At 41.4% G+C, this 14,666-nt stretch overlaps 1 protein-coding gene across 1 annotated transcript; it reads left to right on the top strand.

Moving 5' to 3' along the window:
* Positions 1-307: 307 nt before the first annotated feature.
* DDIT4L (DNA damage inducible transcript 4 like) lies at positions 308-5,463 on the top strand. Its single transcript, XM_008707206.2, has 3 exons — positions 308-455; positions 761-901; positions 2,712-5,463. The coding sequence occupies exons 2-3, from the start codon at positions 811-813 to the stop codon at positions 3,200-3,202; spliced, it is 582 nt and encodes a 193-aa protein (XP_008705428.1). The 5' UTR covers positions 308-455; positions 761-810; the 3' UTR covers positions 3,203-5,463.
* The last annotated feature ends 9,203 nt before the right edge of the window (positions 5,464-14,666 follow it).

The raw sequence follows: 14,666 nt of genomic DNA on the forward strand, positions 1-14,666 counted from the left end.
AAAGAATCCAAGTTAGTGGTGGAGGCGAGGGGTCAGTTTTCCGCGAGTCGTACACCCAGAATTGCGGACTCGGTGACCTGCGGCCCACCCAGGAAACAGCAGGTGTCTACCCTGCGCAAGCTTATCCTCAATTCCCAGCGGCTCCCCTTGGGCGGCTTCAAGTGTCTGGGTTGAAATGCAACCCGACCCCGGGAAGGGCGGGGCGCAGGGCCTTGGAGGGGTGGTGCAGGTGGGCGGGCCGCGGCAGGGTGAGGAGGCTGGGCCTATAAAGTGTTCACGGCCCCAAGGGCGATGCTGCTCGGTGAAGCGGGTGCTGCGTGGGTTGGGGGTCGATCAGGGCTTGGGTCTGCAGGTCCCTGAGCCTCCGAGGGAGGAGGCTCCTGAGAAGAGTCCGTGCCTCTGTTTACCCCACCGCTTTGCCAGCGAGCGCGCCCATCCCAGCGAATTCCCGGCAGGTGAGCGAGGCAGCGGCCTCGGGGGACGGAGCGGGGGCGGAGGGCTCCGCTGCTTCCTGCCCAAGGGTGCGCTCCGCGAGGCACGTCGGCTTCGAGTTGTGCTAACTTTGAATTAGTTTTAGGTTGTGACTATAGCTGGCGTCTCCGCTCCCGGGGCTTTGTAAACTTGAGTTGCGGAGGCCGGTTCCTCCCCTTTGAAAAATGACTTCCTAGGCTAGTTCGCTCCCTGGACGCTGGGCATTTTAGAAGCCTCTGCACGTTTTGTCTGCTTTTGCAAATCCGTCCTTCTTCCCTTCTTTTTCCAGCGCCCCGGAAAGGCCGTTCCGCCCCCGCGAGGGAAACGGAGCCGTTGACCATGGTTGCAACTGGCAGTTTGAGCAGTAAGAACCCGGCCTGCATTTCAGAGTTGCTGGACCATGGCTTCCACCCGGGAAGCCTGCTAAATGGTGAGTTTTCCAGCTGCCCGCCTCTCTCTCCTCCAAAGGTCGCAGCCCCCGATAGATGAGATGGGCGGGCAGACGGCGTCGCCCCTTTTCTTGATGTAGGGTGTGCCGCGAAATCCATCTGAAAAGACTCGTTTCCAAACTTTCTAGCATCTTCTGTTCATGGTAGTGAGAAACAAAAGTAGCAAAAAATAAAATAACCGAAAGCTGCACGATCTAGTTTGCGGCTAAGAGGATGTTTGGGATTAAAAGTTATGTAGGTTCCTTAAGGAGTTGTGAAGTTACGGTGAATTTGAAGTGTACAGTTTTGAATTTTAACAAATGTATTCACCCTTGTAACCACTGCCATCACCCCCTACCCCCAAATTCCCACGTGCCCATTTGCCATCAATTTTCCACTGTCCCTCTCTCCTGTCCCCAGGGAAACACTGATCTGCTTTTTGTCACCATAAATTAGTTTTGCCTCTGCAGTTTCGCACAGATGGAATCATGTAATGTGTACTCTTTTGTATCTGATTTCTTTCCTGCAGCCCAGTGATTTTGACATCCTTTAATGTGGTTGCTGCTATCTGTATGTGTTCCTTTTTATTGCTGAGTAGTATTCTATTTGTGGATAGAACCAGTATTCTGGTTTTAATGCCGGAGGAAATTTTCAAACAGCAGTGGTGCTGGACATACTTTCTTTTGCAATTTTAAACAGCAGTGTCTAGGTTAATACACTGCTCTGCCACTAAGGAGCTGTGTGGCATCGACAAATTGCTTAATTTCTTTGGGCCTTCCTCATTTAGAAGGCCAAGTGGTTGATGAACTAATTTTATAGGCCAAAGCTCCAAAAAATTCTCTTTCTTCAATATAGGTAAAATATGGGCCTTATAATTTGGAGTGCATTTGTTTCATTGAGTTATAAAAACAAAAACAGTGACCTAACTGAGTAGAAGATGTGGGGAGAGGAAGAGACAGTAGCCAATGAGGGTGAAGTATGCTTAGGGAGGGGTTGCCCAGTTGACTGTGTGTGTGGTGTGGCGTCCTGCCAAGCGGTAGGATGAATTTGGAAGGTAGGTGACCAAATGCAGAGCTATCTCTTTTCCTTTGAGCAAATCTAATTTTATTTTCCTAGGACTGTTTTGTTTTGTTTGGCTACAGAAAACTACCCAGCCAGTTATAAATATCCTCGTGGACCTCAAAGGTCTTCCCTTTGAGCAATTTTTAATCAAAGAGGTTGAAGCTAAAATTGGGATCTACAGACCATTCCCATAGAGACTTTTAAAGGAAGACACAAATTCGATATTTAATGTAGCTCAAGTTCATCTTAAGTTCATCAGTAAGTAACAAAAATCATGCATTTGACAATAACACAGATAATTCTTAAAAACGAACGGTCCCTTCATTAAAAAAAATTATAACCATTTTTATTTCAAAAGTGAAGCATGTTCTGTGTAAAACAAAATTAGAAAATCCTCAGAGCAAGTAAGGGAGCAAGAAAGAAAAGAAAATCACTGGTATTCTAGGATAACCATATATAGATTTTTGATTCAGGCTGTAAGGTTGTGTGTGTTTACACATGTAAATTTATCCATCCTATTTATCAAAACCTTTATTTCATAGATGCATTTTCCATTTCCAAGAGATTCCGTGACTTGCCCTGTTACCCAGGCTAGTCACCAGCAAAGCGAAGTCCCTGGACTTCCCAGCAAATATTAGCAGCAGGCGGGTGTGGTAGGTAGAAGTAGCCCGTGTCACTGTCTTGGTGTGTTTCATCTGCTCCGGGATTTCTTTCTTTCCTTCTTTCATCTCGAACTTCCACTTCCTACAGATTTTGACTACTGGGATTATGTCGTTCCTGAACCCAACCTCAACGAGGTGATGTTTGAGGAGACGACTTGCCAGAGTTTGGCGAAAATGCTGGAGAACTGTCTGTCCAAGTCAAAGCAAACCAAACTTGGTTGCTCCAAAGTCCTTGTCCCTGAGAACCTGACCCAGAGGATTGCTCAAGATGTCCTGCGGCTGTCCTCCACGGAGCCCTGCGGCCTGCGAGGTTGCGTTATGCACGTGAACTTGGAAATCGAGAACGTATGTAAAAAGCTGGATAGGATTGTGTGTGATTCGAGCGTGGTGCCCACTTTCGAGCTCACGCTTGTGTTTAAGCAGGAGAACTGCTCGTGGACTAGCTTCAAGGACTTTTTCTTTAGCCGAGGTCGCTTCTCATCTGGCCTCAGGCGAACTCTGATCCTGAGTTCAGGATTCCGGCTGGTGAAGAGAAAGCTTTACTCCTTGATTGGAACCACAGTCATTGAAGAGTGCTGACAAGGAAAGATTTTAAAGGTCCTTTTAGGATTGGGTCATCAAACTGCACAGCTGCCCCGTGAAAGTCGTCTTAGTCCCCCTGCCTGCTCTCAACGAGAAACCCCAGATTGAGTCATCTCCCTTGCAGGCTTCACGTGTATAGCAACCCAACTAAAAGGCTGATTTCATGGCTTTTGAGAAAGGACCCGAGAAGGTGTCCCATTTTTTGCCTATATCACATGTTTTTACAAAATGGCATGGAATAAAAGAAGCAGTCCACTTTGGTTTTATATTTGACCTCGCTTTTTCCAGGTAGTCTTGCTAAATAGACTGTAAACCAAATGTGCCTAATTCGATTTTCCTATGGCTTTTTTTTCTGTATATTTTCAGAGTAATCCTTTCAATCACAGAAATGTCATGATGCTTAGCCCACCAAAACTTCCAGAAACCCGCACCAATTTCCTGCCCCTACTCAAATATGAAGGGTTCTTAGACTGGAGGGTAGAATTGAGTGGGTGAACGTAATTGAAACTTCACCCCGTGCAAGAGTGACTAAGAGAGCAGTTCTGCTCTACTGTTTCTTTGCAGTCTCTCTACGCTTCTGTTTTAGAGGTGGCAGAAGCCTGTATTGTAATTTCAGTAGCCACAGTATTGTTTAAAATAACTTTATGGTACAATACAAGCTCTGTTTTTCTAGTTCTGAAGTATTGAATGTTATCTTTCAGCTAGAGAAGTGGAAAGTGTTGAATGGATTTTTTTTTGCGTATAGTTGGTCACTCTTCCCCCGAGGGCATGGTGAATGTTTTTGGGATAGGAAGTGAGTTCTCAGATCAACTGCCTTTCTCAGTCACTTGATAATCTGTCTTCTTTTCATTATCACATAAGCTTAACCTCAGATGAAGCATCTCACCACATCAGTGCTATCTGGCTCTGGCCTCTCCTGGGAACTGAGATGTTTCTCCTTAAACTGAATCTTCAAAGGAGAAAGTAGGCACACGCTACCACTTTTCATTATCACCATGGGCCTGTTTACGAGTCTGCTCTGTCTGTGGCTATCTGGTGTGCGGTACAGACTAGGGAGCAGAAATCATGATAGATAGATAACCAGCTGTCTTCAGCCTTGGATGCCTGTCCCTAGGGAACAAGAAAGACCTGATTTTTTTTCTTGCTCCTCCTAGCTAGGTCCTTAGCCATTCTTGTTTAATGTTAAAGAGAGAACGTAGCCTCCACTTAGCGGTATTCAATTCAGCAAGGCCCTCGCATGTTTGCTGTAAATCACGGAGAAGGAGTTTATTTAGTCAGGTGTCCTGCCCAAATTATGGGTGCCACGTTACATGCCTGAAGCCAGGGTTGAAGGTCCAAATGTCTCCATCCTGGTATCGCTCCAAAGAGGGTGTGATCCTGTTACAGATCCCGTAAGTGACCTAGAATTTCTATTCAAGTCAGCACGCAGTCTAACAAATCCAGCTTTTCACGTGTTTGAAAAGATACGGCAAAGCCAAGCCGATCCTTACGGGACTGGGCCCGTTCGCGTGTCTGTCACTGTTTACTGTGTGGGGCTCTAAAGGTCACGGTGACTCTGTGGGCATGGCTTCTCTGGCTTGGATGTCAAACCGTCGTCCTTCTTCCACGAACAGTTGGCATTGACTCTTGTCTTTTGTGCTCACAAAATGGTGACGGCTTATGGAGATTCTTAAATTAATATTCCTGTTAAAGGAAATTAAAGTTTGTCTATTTTTGACAATAAAGCATCATATATTTTTAATTCTGTTGTCTTCTTTGTCTTTAATGAGTTGATGCAATAATCACCAGAAAATGTATCTGACAGTATTTGAGGGAAGATGACAAAACAATTACCCCTTTTTGACAAAGCTCTTTGTATCATTACTTGTAATATTCTAATTGTATTTATCACATGTGCGTATGTATCAATAGTGATTTGCCTCATAATTTTTCAATTACAATAATACTTTTTATAGAAAAACATTAATAATTTGAGTTCCTTTGGCAACCACCTTTTTACAAACCAAAACTGATGTGTAAACTTTTTCTATGGTTTTTTGAATGACCAAATGCCGACTTACCAAACTGTAAAATCAGTGTACATTTTCATTTTCACTAGTTTATGCCATCTGAACAACATGTCTTTCTAATTCCACTATTATTCATGAAGTTGAATTTTTCATCTTTTCTGTCTCCTTATTTATGGTCATTAGCTCAAATTTCTCACACTGCTTAACCCGCATTTAATAAGACTTACTGAGGGGTGCCTGGGTGGCTCAGTCATTAAGCATCTGCCTTCAGCTCAGGTCATGGTCCCAGGGTCCTGGAATCGAGTCCTGCATCCGGCTCCTTGCTCAGCAGGGAGTCTGCTTCTCCCTCTGCCCCTTCCCCTGCACGCGCGTGTGCTCTGTCTCTCTCTCTCTCTCCCCCCTCTCTGTCAAATAAAAAAATAAAATCTTAAAAAAAAAAGACTTACTGAGTATTGGGCTCTGTTTTGGTACTTTTCATAAATGATCTCACTTCTTCAGGAGCCCTGTGAAATGAGACTACTGCTCTCTCCATTTTGTAGATAACTGACCAGACACAAGAAAGGTTTAGTAACTTGCCCAAAGTCACCGAGTTATGCAGGAGAGCCAGAGAACTATATAAAGCCAAGTCGACTCACCACGCTGCCACCAAGTGCCCAAGGCAGCACAGAGACCTTAGCCACATCACCAAAAGACTGTAAAAGTGATGTCAGAAACATCTGCCTCTAAATTCAAAGAAAGAATTATTAATGTGGTTTCTTTTCAGGCAGGAAAAATGAGAAGGCTACTGTCAATACTCACCATTCACTGAGCAGAGCTATGCTTAGAATAAAAAAACTTCCAAATGCTTAAGTTTACATGCATTTCAGTCCTGGCACCTTCGTGCCTCTCTTGTTCAGTTGGCCTGGCTACTTTCTCACGTACCTTCAAAAAAAGTATAATCTGTCCCCTTTCTCCCCCAGTAGAGAATAAACCCTTAGTTAGAGTGTGTGCTGGCCTCCTGGAGGAATGGGATGTTTTACTTTCCTTCTAGAAATAGAAAGAGAGAATTACAGTAATGGACCCTGAATCTATTTCACCAATAACAATCTAAATCCTCATGGAGTCGGCTTCAAGTTGCACTACTGACAGGTTCCCATTTGCATAGCGGAAGGATGTGCAAGTATAAAGATTTTCGGTCTACTACACTTAGTTCTCAACGACCCATGTTAGTTTAAACTAGTGATGATAATAACCGTCCAAGGTTATTAATAAAAGTGCAAGGCAGGTTGATGGCAGGTACATGGTGATGTGCTGGGAGGAGCACCACACAGATACTCAGAACCCCAGACTCCTGACTAGACTCTGCCTTTGACTATAGCCTCACACTCCTCCATTGGAGCCTTTGCATCTGCCACAGACAAGAGAAGAGAGAAACTGGAGGATTTCATGGGAAATTCAGGGGCCCAGTGCAGAAGTGCTCTACGTGATTTCTGTCGACGTCCCCTATAGAACTCAGTCACATGGCCCCATCAGTTGCAAAAAGGGCCGGTAAAGGTGGTGGCACAGTGCGCCAGAAGGAAGTGGGCTGGAGGAACTATTTGTGCCACACACAGCAAAGCGAGTTAGTCTGTGGAACAGTAAAGAGCCCAGACCCGGCCCTAGACATATAAGGGAAGTTGATTTAACAGCAGAATTGGCACTTTAGATCAGTGCCTGAATGATGGTGTTTTTCAATAATTGGTCCAATAAGAAACATTTACGTGGAAAAATGGAATTGGATGCAGACACGTCAAGCATAAAGATCCATTCCAGATTGATCAAAAAAATTCAATGTGAAAGGGAAGCTCTCAGAAGACAATATAATTTTTATGATTTTGATGTAGGGAAAGATTTCTTAAATAAGATGCAAAGAAATCACTGAAACTTCTGTTTATCACATAACACTAAAAAGAGAATGAAAACACAGTTCTTCACAAACTGGAAGAAAGTATCTTCTCTACGTGTAACTGAGAAAGAGTTAGTAACCAGAATACATTACAAATCCTTTCAAAGCAATTAGAATAACACAAACAACCCAAAAGAAAAAATATGGGCAAAAGCTTGAGCAGGCACTCTACAGAGAAGGAAGCCCATATGGCTGATAAGCAAATGCAAAGATGCTCAGTCGAACTAGTAATAAGGGAAATGCAAATTAAAAAGCACAAGACACCAATGTGTAGGCATCCATTTTAGTTAAAAAAAAAAAAAGTAAAAAAAAAGAGTTTAAAATCTGAAAGTTCCAAACATTGGTCAGGATATGGGAAAAAGGCGTACTTCAACATGCCGATCGATACGGTATCTCTGCACCCCGGCGTTAGTTTGCAGAGCCGAAGTTTAACGTCTTTTATGAGTCATTAATTCCAATTTTAGTTATCAAACCTAGACCAGTGTTCTTCAAACTTTTTTGCTGGTTGCACTTTAAAATTTTTATAAAAATACACCCCTGCCATATTGTTAAATTGCCATCCAAAAATTTCATCCTCAGTCTAAAAAGTTGCAAATGACGTACCTTCCAATATGTAGTAAATACCAATTTTTTAAAATAAAATGATTACATCACCTTGTTAAATGTTTCCAGTGGGATGTAAATAACAGAGTGATTTAAAACTCAGCGACATTTATTTAGAAAACACAAAAATAAGGTTTTCAACAGGATACAATTCTTCAGTGTTATTTTTTCTTTTTTTCTGTGCCTTCTTAAAGACTACTTTTTAAACTGAATCTTACCTTCACATATTTTAAGATCGAAAGTCTTTTGTTAATATTTCTTCTCTGCAATTAAAAAAAGACTATAAAGTTATATTTATAAAAATTTCCTGCGATCATAAGGCTTTTAAATGTTAATGTTTTGGTCGAGTTAATTCGATAAGTAATAACCATACACAATTATCAAAACAACATTCAATATGTTTTTGAGTTTTATAAATACTATTAAATACAAAAATACTATCTCTTAGTGAGATGATTCTTTTAAATTAGTGAATTAATTTATAGGTCAATATTGGTTTTTGCCAGAACTAGAGGATTTAGCATCCCTTCCTATGTTTTGTTTCTACAGATGTAAACTCCGAGAAAACATACTTATATCGATAAGTAGATGGGAATTGATGAGATTTGGTTATTATAGTATCAAATTGTAATCAATCTTTGAGCTACTTTAAAGATATATGCCAAAATCACTTAAATATTAATCACCAAAAATTATTTTCAATGATCAATATGCAGATAATTCAATTCGGGTTTCTTTCAATATTGTTGAAACCAAAGGATTAAAAACCACCTCATTTGCACAAGGACTTGTTATTACCCAGATGTATTAGTTTGCTTAGGCCACCAAAACAAAAACCACAGATGGGGTGGCTGAAAGAGAAATGGATTTCCTTGTTGTCCTGGAAGCTAGAATTGTGAGCTCACGCTGTTGGCAGGATCAAGCTGTTTCTTCTAGAGACTTGGCTTGTGCATGGCTGTCCACTTTCTCAGTCCCACATTATCTTCCCTCTGTACTGTTTACGACCAAACCTCCTCTTCTTAGAAGGACATCAGTCGTGCTGGAGGAGGGACCTCATTTAACTTAATCATTATCTTTTTAAAGACCCTGCCTCCAGATATAATAACATACTAAGTTCGTGGGGGTTAGGATTTCAACATATGAATATCAGGGGTACACAATTCAGCCCATAAAATCAGACATTCAAATAGTTCACTTTCTCAATACTATCCTCCAGCAATATTTCAAACTGTCCTTTTGTTTGGTACCTTGCAAATTAGGTTGTTACGCCCCAGCATAGAGCACTGTGGTAAGACTCGCCAACAGAGAGAGGCTGTCTTTTGTTAAAGTGGGGAAGAGGGTCGTTACATAGGAAGTGAACAATCAAGACCTACACCTCAGGTTGCTTCTCAGGGAGATCTGTTTTTAAGGAAGAGTGCTTACAGAGGCAAAGGGCTTGGAAATTGGTTCCCTTAAAATCATGCATGCCTTCCATCCCCCAGAGAACACATTTGTATATTGTGAAAGCCTTGGACTTTCACACCCATGTGCTAGGAGACTGACGATTAAGCATCATACTGTTTGAAGAGCACTGTGGGAACAGCACAAATGTGTGCAAATGTAGTGAATCGTGATGAGTGAATTGTGGCATAGTCATAAATGGAATGCTAAACAACAATGAAAATGAATGGAATTTAAATTTCAAATGACCCAGATGATACTTTAAGACACAATATTGAATGTAAAAGAAATCACAAAAGAATGAATGGTAGGGGGGGTGGGGGGCGGGGGCGGTGCCTGGGTGGCTCAGTGAGTTGAGCATCTCTTGATTTCTGTTCAGGTCATGATTTCAGGGTCCTGAGATCAAGCCCCCCATGGGGTTCTGCGCTCAGCAGGGAGTCTGCTTGGGATTTTGTCTCTCCCTCTCCCTCTGCCTCTCTCCCCCACCCTCTGCTTCTCTCCCCCACCCCCTCTCTCTATCTCAAATAAATAAAAAAAAAAAAAGAAGAAGAGGGCACCCGGGTGGCTGAGTCGTTAAACATCTGCCTTTGGCTTAGGTCATGATCCCAGCGTCGTGGGATCGAGCCCATATCGGGCTCCCTGCTGGGCAGGAAGCCTGCTTCTCCCTCTCCAGCTCCGCCTGTGCTTATGTTCCCTCTCTCGCTCTCTCTCTCTGTTGAATAAATAAATAAAATCTTTTTTTAAAAATTAAAAATAAAATAAATAAATAAATAAAAGAAGAAATGGGCTATTTTTCTGTTTATGTAATGATTAAAAACATACAAAACTAAAATGTCTAAGGATACCAATATATGTGGTTTACCTATTTTAAAAAAATCTAGGGGGGCCCCTGGGTGGCACAGTTGGTTAAGCATCTGACGCGGTTTTCGGCTCACATCGTGATCTCAGGGTGGTGAGATCGAGCCCCGGGTCAGGCTCCACACTCAGTGAGGTATTTCCTTGAGTCTCTCTGTCCATCTCCCTCTGCCCCTTCCCCCATCTCTAAAATAAATAAATAAATCTTTTTGAAAAATCCAGGGATGTATAAGCACAGATTTCTAAGAAGGCAGAGGATATCTGAAGGGATGGGAAGTATGTGGGAGGTAGAAATGTCTATATTGGTGAATCCTGACTCCTTATGCTCCACGTGTATTTCATCAATCTGTTTTCATACCTACTTAATAATTAATATAATATTTAAAAATTTTAAAAGGCTATGAGCAATGACATTCAAACTATAGCTCTACTTAAGAATTTTCTGTACTTACAAGTATATTTTCCCTAGACTAGCTCTAAGAAATAGGAAGATCTGATCATTTATTTGGGTCACTAATTTTCCCTAGTATAAATATTCTGAACAAACTTCAACAATAATTATAGCCGGCTTTCAATTATTCTCACCATGGAAGGAAGCCACAGAATAAAAAATGAAAAACAACATAAAATGCAAAAATCATTACCATTTGGCCGTGGGCTACATATTATTAATCTTGTGACCCATTTACCTTTGCAGAAGATAATATAAAATGATTTTTATTGCCTGAGCACACAATATATGAGGAATTATGACAGAGCATGCTGGAAAATGCAGACTATTTGAAAGAGACTGCCTAGGAACTTGGCCATCTGGATGACTAAGGTTTGATCTTATTTCCAAAACTGATAATTAGGTCAAGTTATTTACATAAATATATTAGTCAGTAGCTTGCAAATATAAAAAAAAAAGAAAAACTCCTTCAATCTACTCAGAACATACTGAAGAAAATGCAAAGGCAAACATGTCAAATCTCAAATCAAATATCAAATTATAGTTCAAGTGCGACTTTGCTGGGAAAGATGAGGGTAGTTTCATACATGTGTTCAAGGCAAAACTCCAGACTATAGCCCTTTAGAGCGAGTATAAAAGAGCATTTTTGCAGTGTCCTATCAGCAATAGCATAAAGATATTGAGTCAACTGTCATTGTGTTTCGGAATTCTCCAGGTAGCGTCCACATAAATCAAATAGAACTTGCTATAATAGGCACTGCGGAGTATACAGGAAGTATTAGCAGCAGCCCAATGACTTTTAACAGGAAGGGACGTGAGTCCGATGTCAAGGATTCTAGATAGCCCAAGATTTCCCCTACTTTAAGGGTGACATGTTAGCCTGCCACAGTTTTGTGGATACATGTATACGACTCAAGACTCCTCGGTTGGAGACGAAGGACTGTATTATTCACGTCCAGCAACCAGCATGAGCATCAGCATACCTGCACCAGTCCCTTCATCCCCATGTCCCACCGGAGCAATGGTGTTGGGCCCAGATGGATATCTCAAAGAAACGAACTGTGAACTGAGGGAACCCAAGTCTGTTACAATGGGCACGCTTGCCCTTTGCTCCAGAGGGAGACGCTACCTATCTTCCGCTGTTGTTCAGTATATGAACATACTTGAAAAGATAGTCCAGCGGGCCTGGGTGGCTCAGTGGGCTAAGCGTCTGCCTTGGCTCAGGTCATGAGCCCAGGGTCCTGGGATTGAGTCCCACATTGGGCTCCCTGCTCAGTGGGGAGTCTGCTTCTCCCTCTGCTTCTGCCCCTCCCCTCATTTGAGCTGGCTCGCTCTCTCTCAAATAAATAAATAAAGTCTTAAAAAAAAAAAGAGAGAGAGAGAGAAAAGATAGTCCAGAACTAGCTCACTTGCGAGACGTGCAGAAACATGACCACCCACAAGGATTGTTTCCCAGAAGCCAGTGTTGAGAGCTGTGCCTGCCCCTAGTTGTTACAAAGCAAGTGCAATGAACAAAAGACTTTTCTATCCGGAGTCGTGCATGTACACCCAATGACATAGCCTCAAAATATTAAGTGCAATGTTAAGTGCAAATTCATAAAATTAGATAGTAAATTGAATATGAGCCTGGTCAATGTTATTAATACACTTCTCTCAATAATTGAGAGATCAATTTACAAGAGAATTAAAGAAGTGAAAGATTTGAATGACAGCTACATATTACGTTTAGTAACCATGCATAGAACTATAAACCTCCAACTTCGTAAATACACATTACTTTCATGTATACAGGAAACATTCCCCAACATTTACCACATTTTATATATAACACAAGCGAACCTTAAATTAACACAGACTGTTCTGTGAAATAAATAGAAAAACATAAAAATAACCACAAAACTGCCATAAGTTTGGGAATTTAAACACAAATACACACACTTCTACATAATTCATAGGTGAAATAGTTAGAAAAGTCTTTGAGTTTAATGACAATGAAACTTGAAAACTTGAAAATCAATGAGTTAAATCTCCACGATTGTAGAAGAGGAAATTTTGAAATCCCAAAAATTAAAAGGAGGGAAATGATGAATATAGAAGCAGCAATTAAAGAATTAAAAAACACAATAAATAGGATCACACAAAAAAAAACCAGCCAAAACACAATCTTTCATAAAAGACCACTAATAACATTGACAAACTGGGGAAAATGAACAAGGGAAAAATAGAAAGTACCTATGAGCAGTCCTAGGCATGAAAATAAGAATATAAATACAGATGTAATAGGTAATACAAGAAAAATTGAGGTACATATTTTAACTTAACTAAATGACAATCTTGTGTTGACAAAAAAAAAAAGGAAGAATAATTAGTATAGTATAACACATACAGTTTGTGGATCCACACATATGTAGTAACAGGATGAAACATACATGTAAAAAATAAAAACTAATTCAATATAATAATTGCCCCTAGAGAGAACATGGAATGAGATCTGAAAACACTGCACAATAGCATCTCTAATGAATTATTATTTTTTTTAAGATTTTATTTATTTATTTGACAGAGAGAGAAGCAGCAAGAGAGGGAACACAGCAGGGGGAGTGGGTGGGAGAGGGAGAATCAGGCTTCCCACTGAGCAGGTAGCCCAATTCGGGGCTCAATCCCAGAACGCTGGGATCATGACCTGACCCGAAGGCAGACGCTTAATGACTGAGCCACCCAGGCGCCCCTCTAATGAATTATTGATCAAGGACTAAAAATAGGGGCACCTGAATGAAGACATACAAATGGCTAACAGACACATGAAAAAATGTTCAAAATCATTAGCCATCAGGGAAATTCAAATCAAAACCACACTGAGATACCACCTTGTGCCAGTTAGAATGGCAAAAATTGACAAGGCAAGAAACAACAATTGCTGGAGAGGATGTGGAGAAAGGGGATCCCTCCTACATTGTTGGTGGGAATGCAAGTTGGTACAGCCACTCTGGAAAACAGTGTGGAGGTCCCTTAAAAAGTTAAAAATAGAGCTCCCCTATGATCCAGCCATTGCACTACTGGGTATTTACCCCAAAGATACAGACGTAGTGGAGAGAAGGGCTATATGCACCCCAGTGTTCATAGCAGCATTGTCCACAATAGCTAAATCGTAGAAGGAGCCGAGATGCCCTTCAACAGATGACTGGATTAAGAAGCTGTGGTCCATATATACAATGGAATATTACTCAGCTATCAGAAGGAACGATTTCTCAACATTTGCAGCAACATGGACGGCACTGGAGGAGATTATGCTAAGTGAAATAAGTCAAGCAGAGAAAGACAATTATCATATGGTTTCTCTCATATATGGAACATGAGAGATAGGAGGATCGGTGGCAGAGGGAGGGGAGGAATGAAGGGGGGGGTAAACAGAAGGGGGAATGAACCATGAGAGACTGTGGACTCTGGGAAACAAACTGAGGGCTTCAGAAGGGAGGGGGGTGGGGGAATGGGATAGGCTGGTGATGGGTAGTAAGGAGGGCACGTACTGCATGGTGCACTGGGTGCTATATGCAACTAATGAATAATGGAACTTTACATCAAAAACCAGGGATGTGCTGTATGGTGACTAACATAATATAATAAAAAAATATTATAAAAAAAAAAAGATAGGGGCACTGGGTGACTCAGTTGGTTAAGTGTCTGCCTGCCTCTCAGGTCATGATCTCGGGATCCTGGGATCGAGTACTGTTCAGCAGGGAGTCTGCTTCTCTCTCTCCCTCTGCCCCTCCCCGCACTCGTGCAGCTCTCTCTCTCTCTCTTTCTCTCAAATAAATAAAGTCTTTTTTAAAAAAACTAAAGATAAATAAAATCAGTTTGCAAAGTGTTAAAATCCAGTACACAGACAGTTATTTTCCATTGTACTATATTTTTCTGTGTACTTGAATATTTTATATATTTTTTTAAATGGAGCAATATGCATGAGAAGATCTATTCAAGAGAGGGAGAGGGTTGCACATAGGAAGAATATGGCAAAGGAAAAAAAATTTGAAATCATTCTGAGCAACTTGAAGGCAGAGACTTAGATGTTTGTCCTCATTATTCAATAACTACTTATTAGACTAGGAAGAGGTCAATACGGTCCAGAATGTAGAGGTCTTTGGGAAGCAACACGGAGAAATGCAGTTTCTACACAGTTGA

The sequence above is a fragment of the Ursus maritimus genome, unplaced genomic scaffold (assembly GCF_017311325.1).
Source record: "Ursus maritimus isolate PB19 unplaced genomic scaffold, ASM1731132v1 scaffold_8, whole genome shotgun sequence".
Classification (NCBI taxonomy): domain Eukaryota; kingdom Metazoa; phylum Chordata; class Mammalia; order Carnivora; family Ursidae; genus Ursus; species Ursus maritimus.

Excerpts from the sequence above, each read along its gene's own strand:
- DDIT4L (XM_008707206.2), top strand. The coding sequence starts at position 811 with ATGGTTGCAACTGGCAGTTTGAGCAGTAAGAACCCGGCCTGCATTTCA. Across the intron at positions 902-2,711 it reads CCCGGGAAGCCTGCTAAATG|ATTTTGACTACTGGGATTAT; the intron begins GTGAGTTTTCCA and ends CACTTCCTACAG.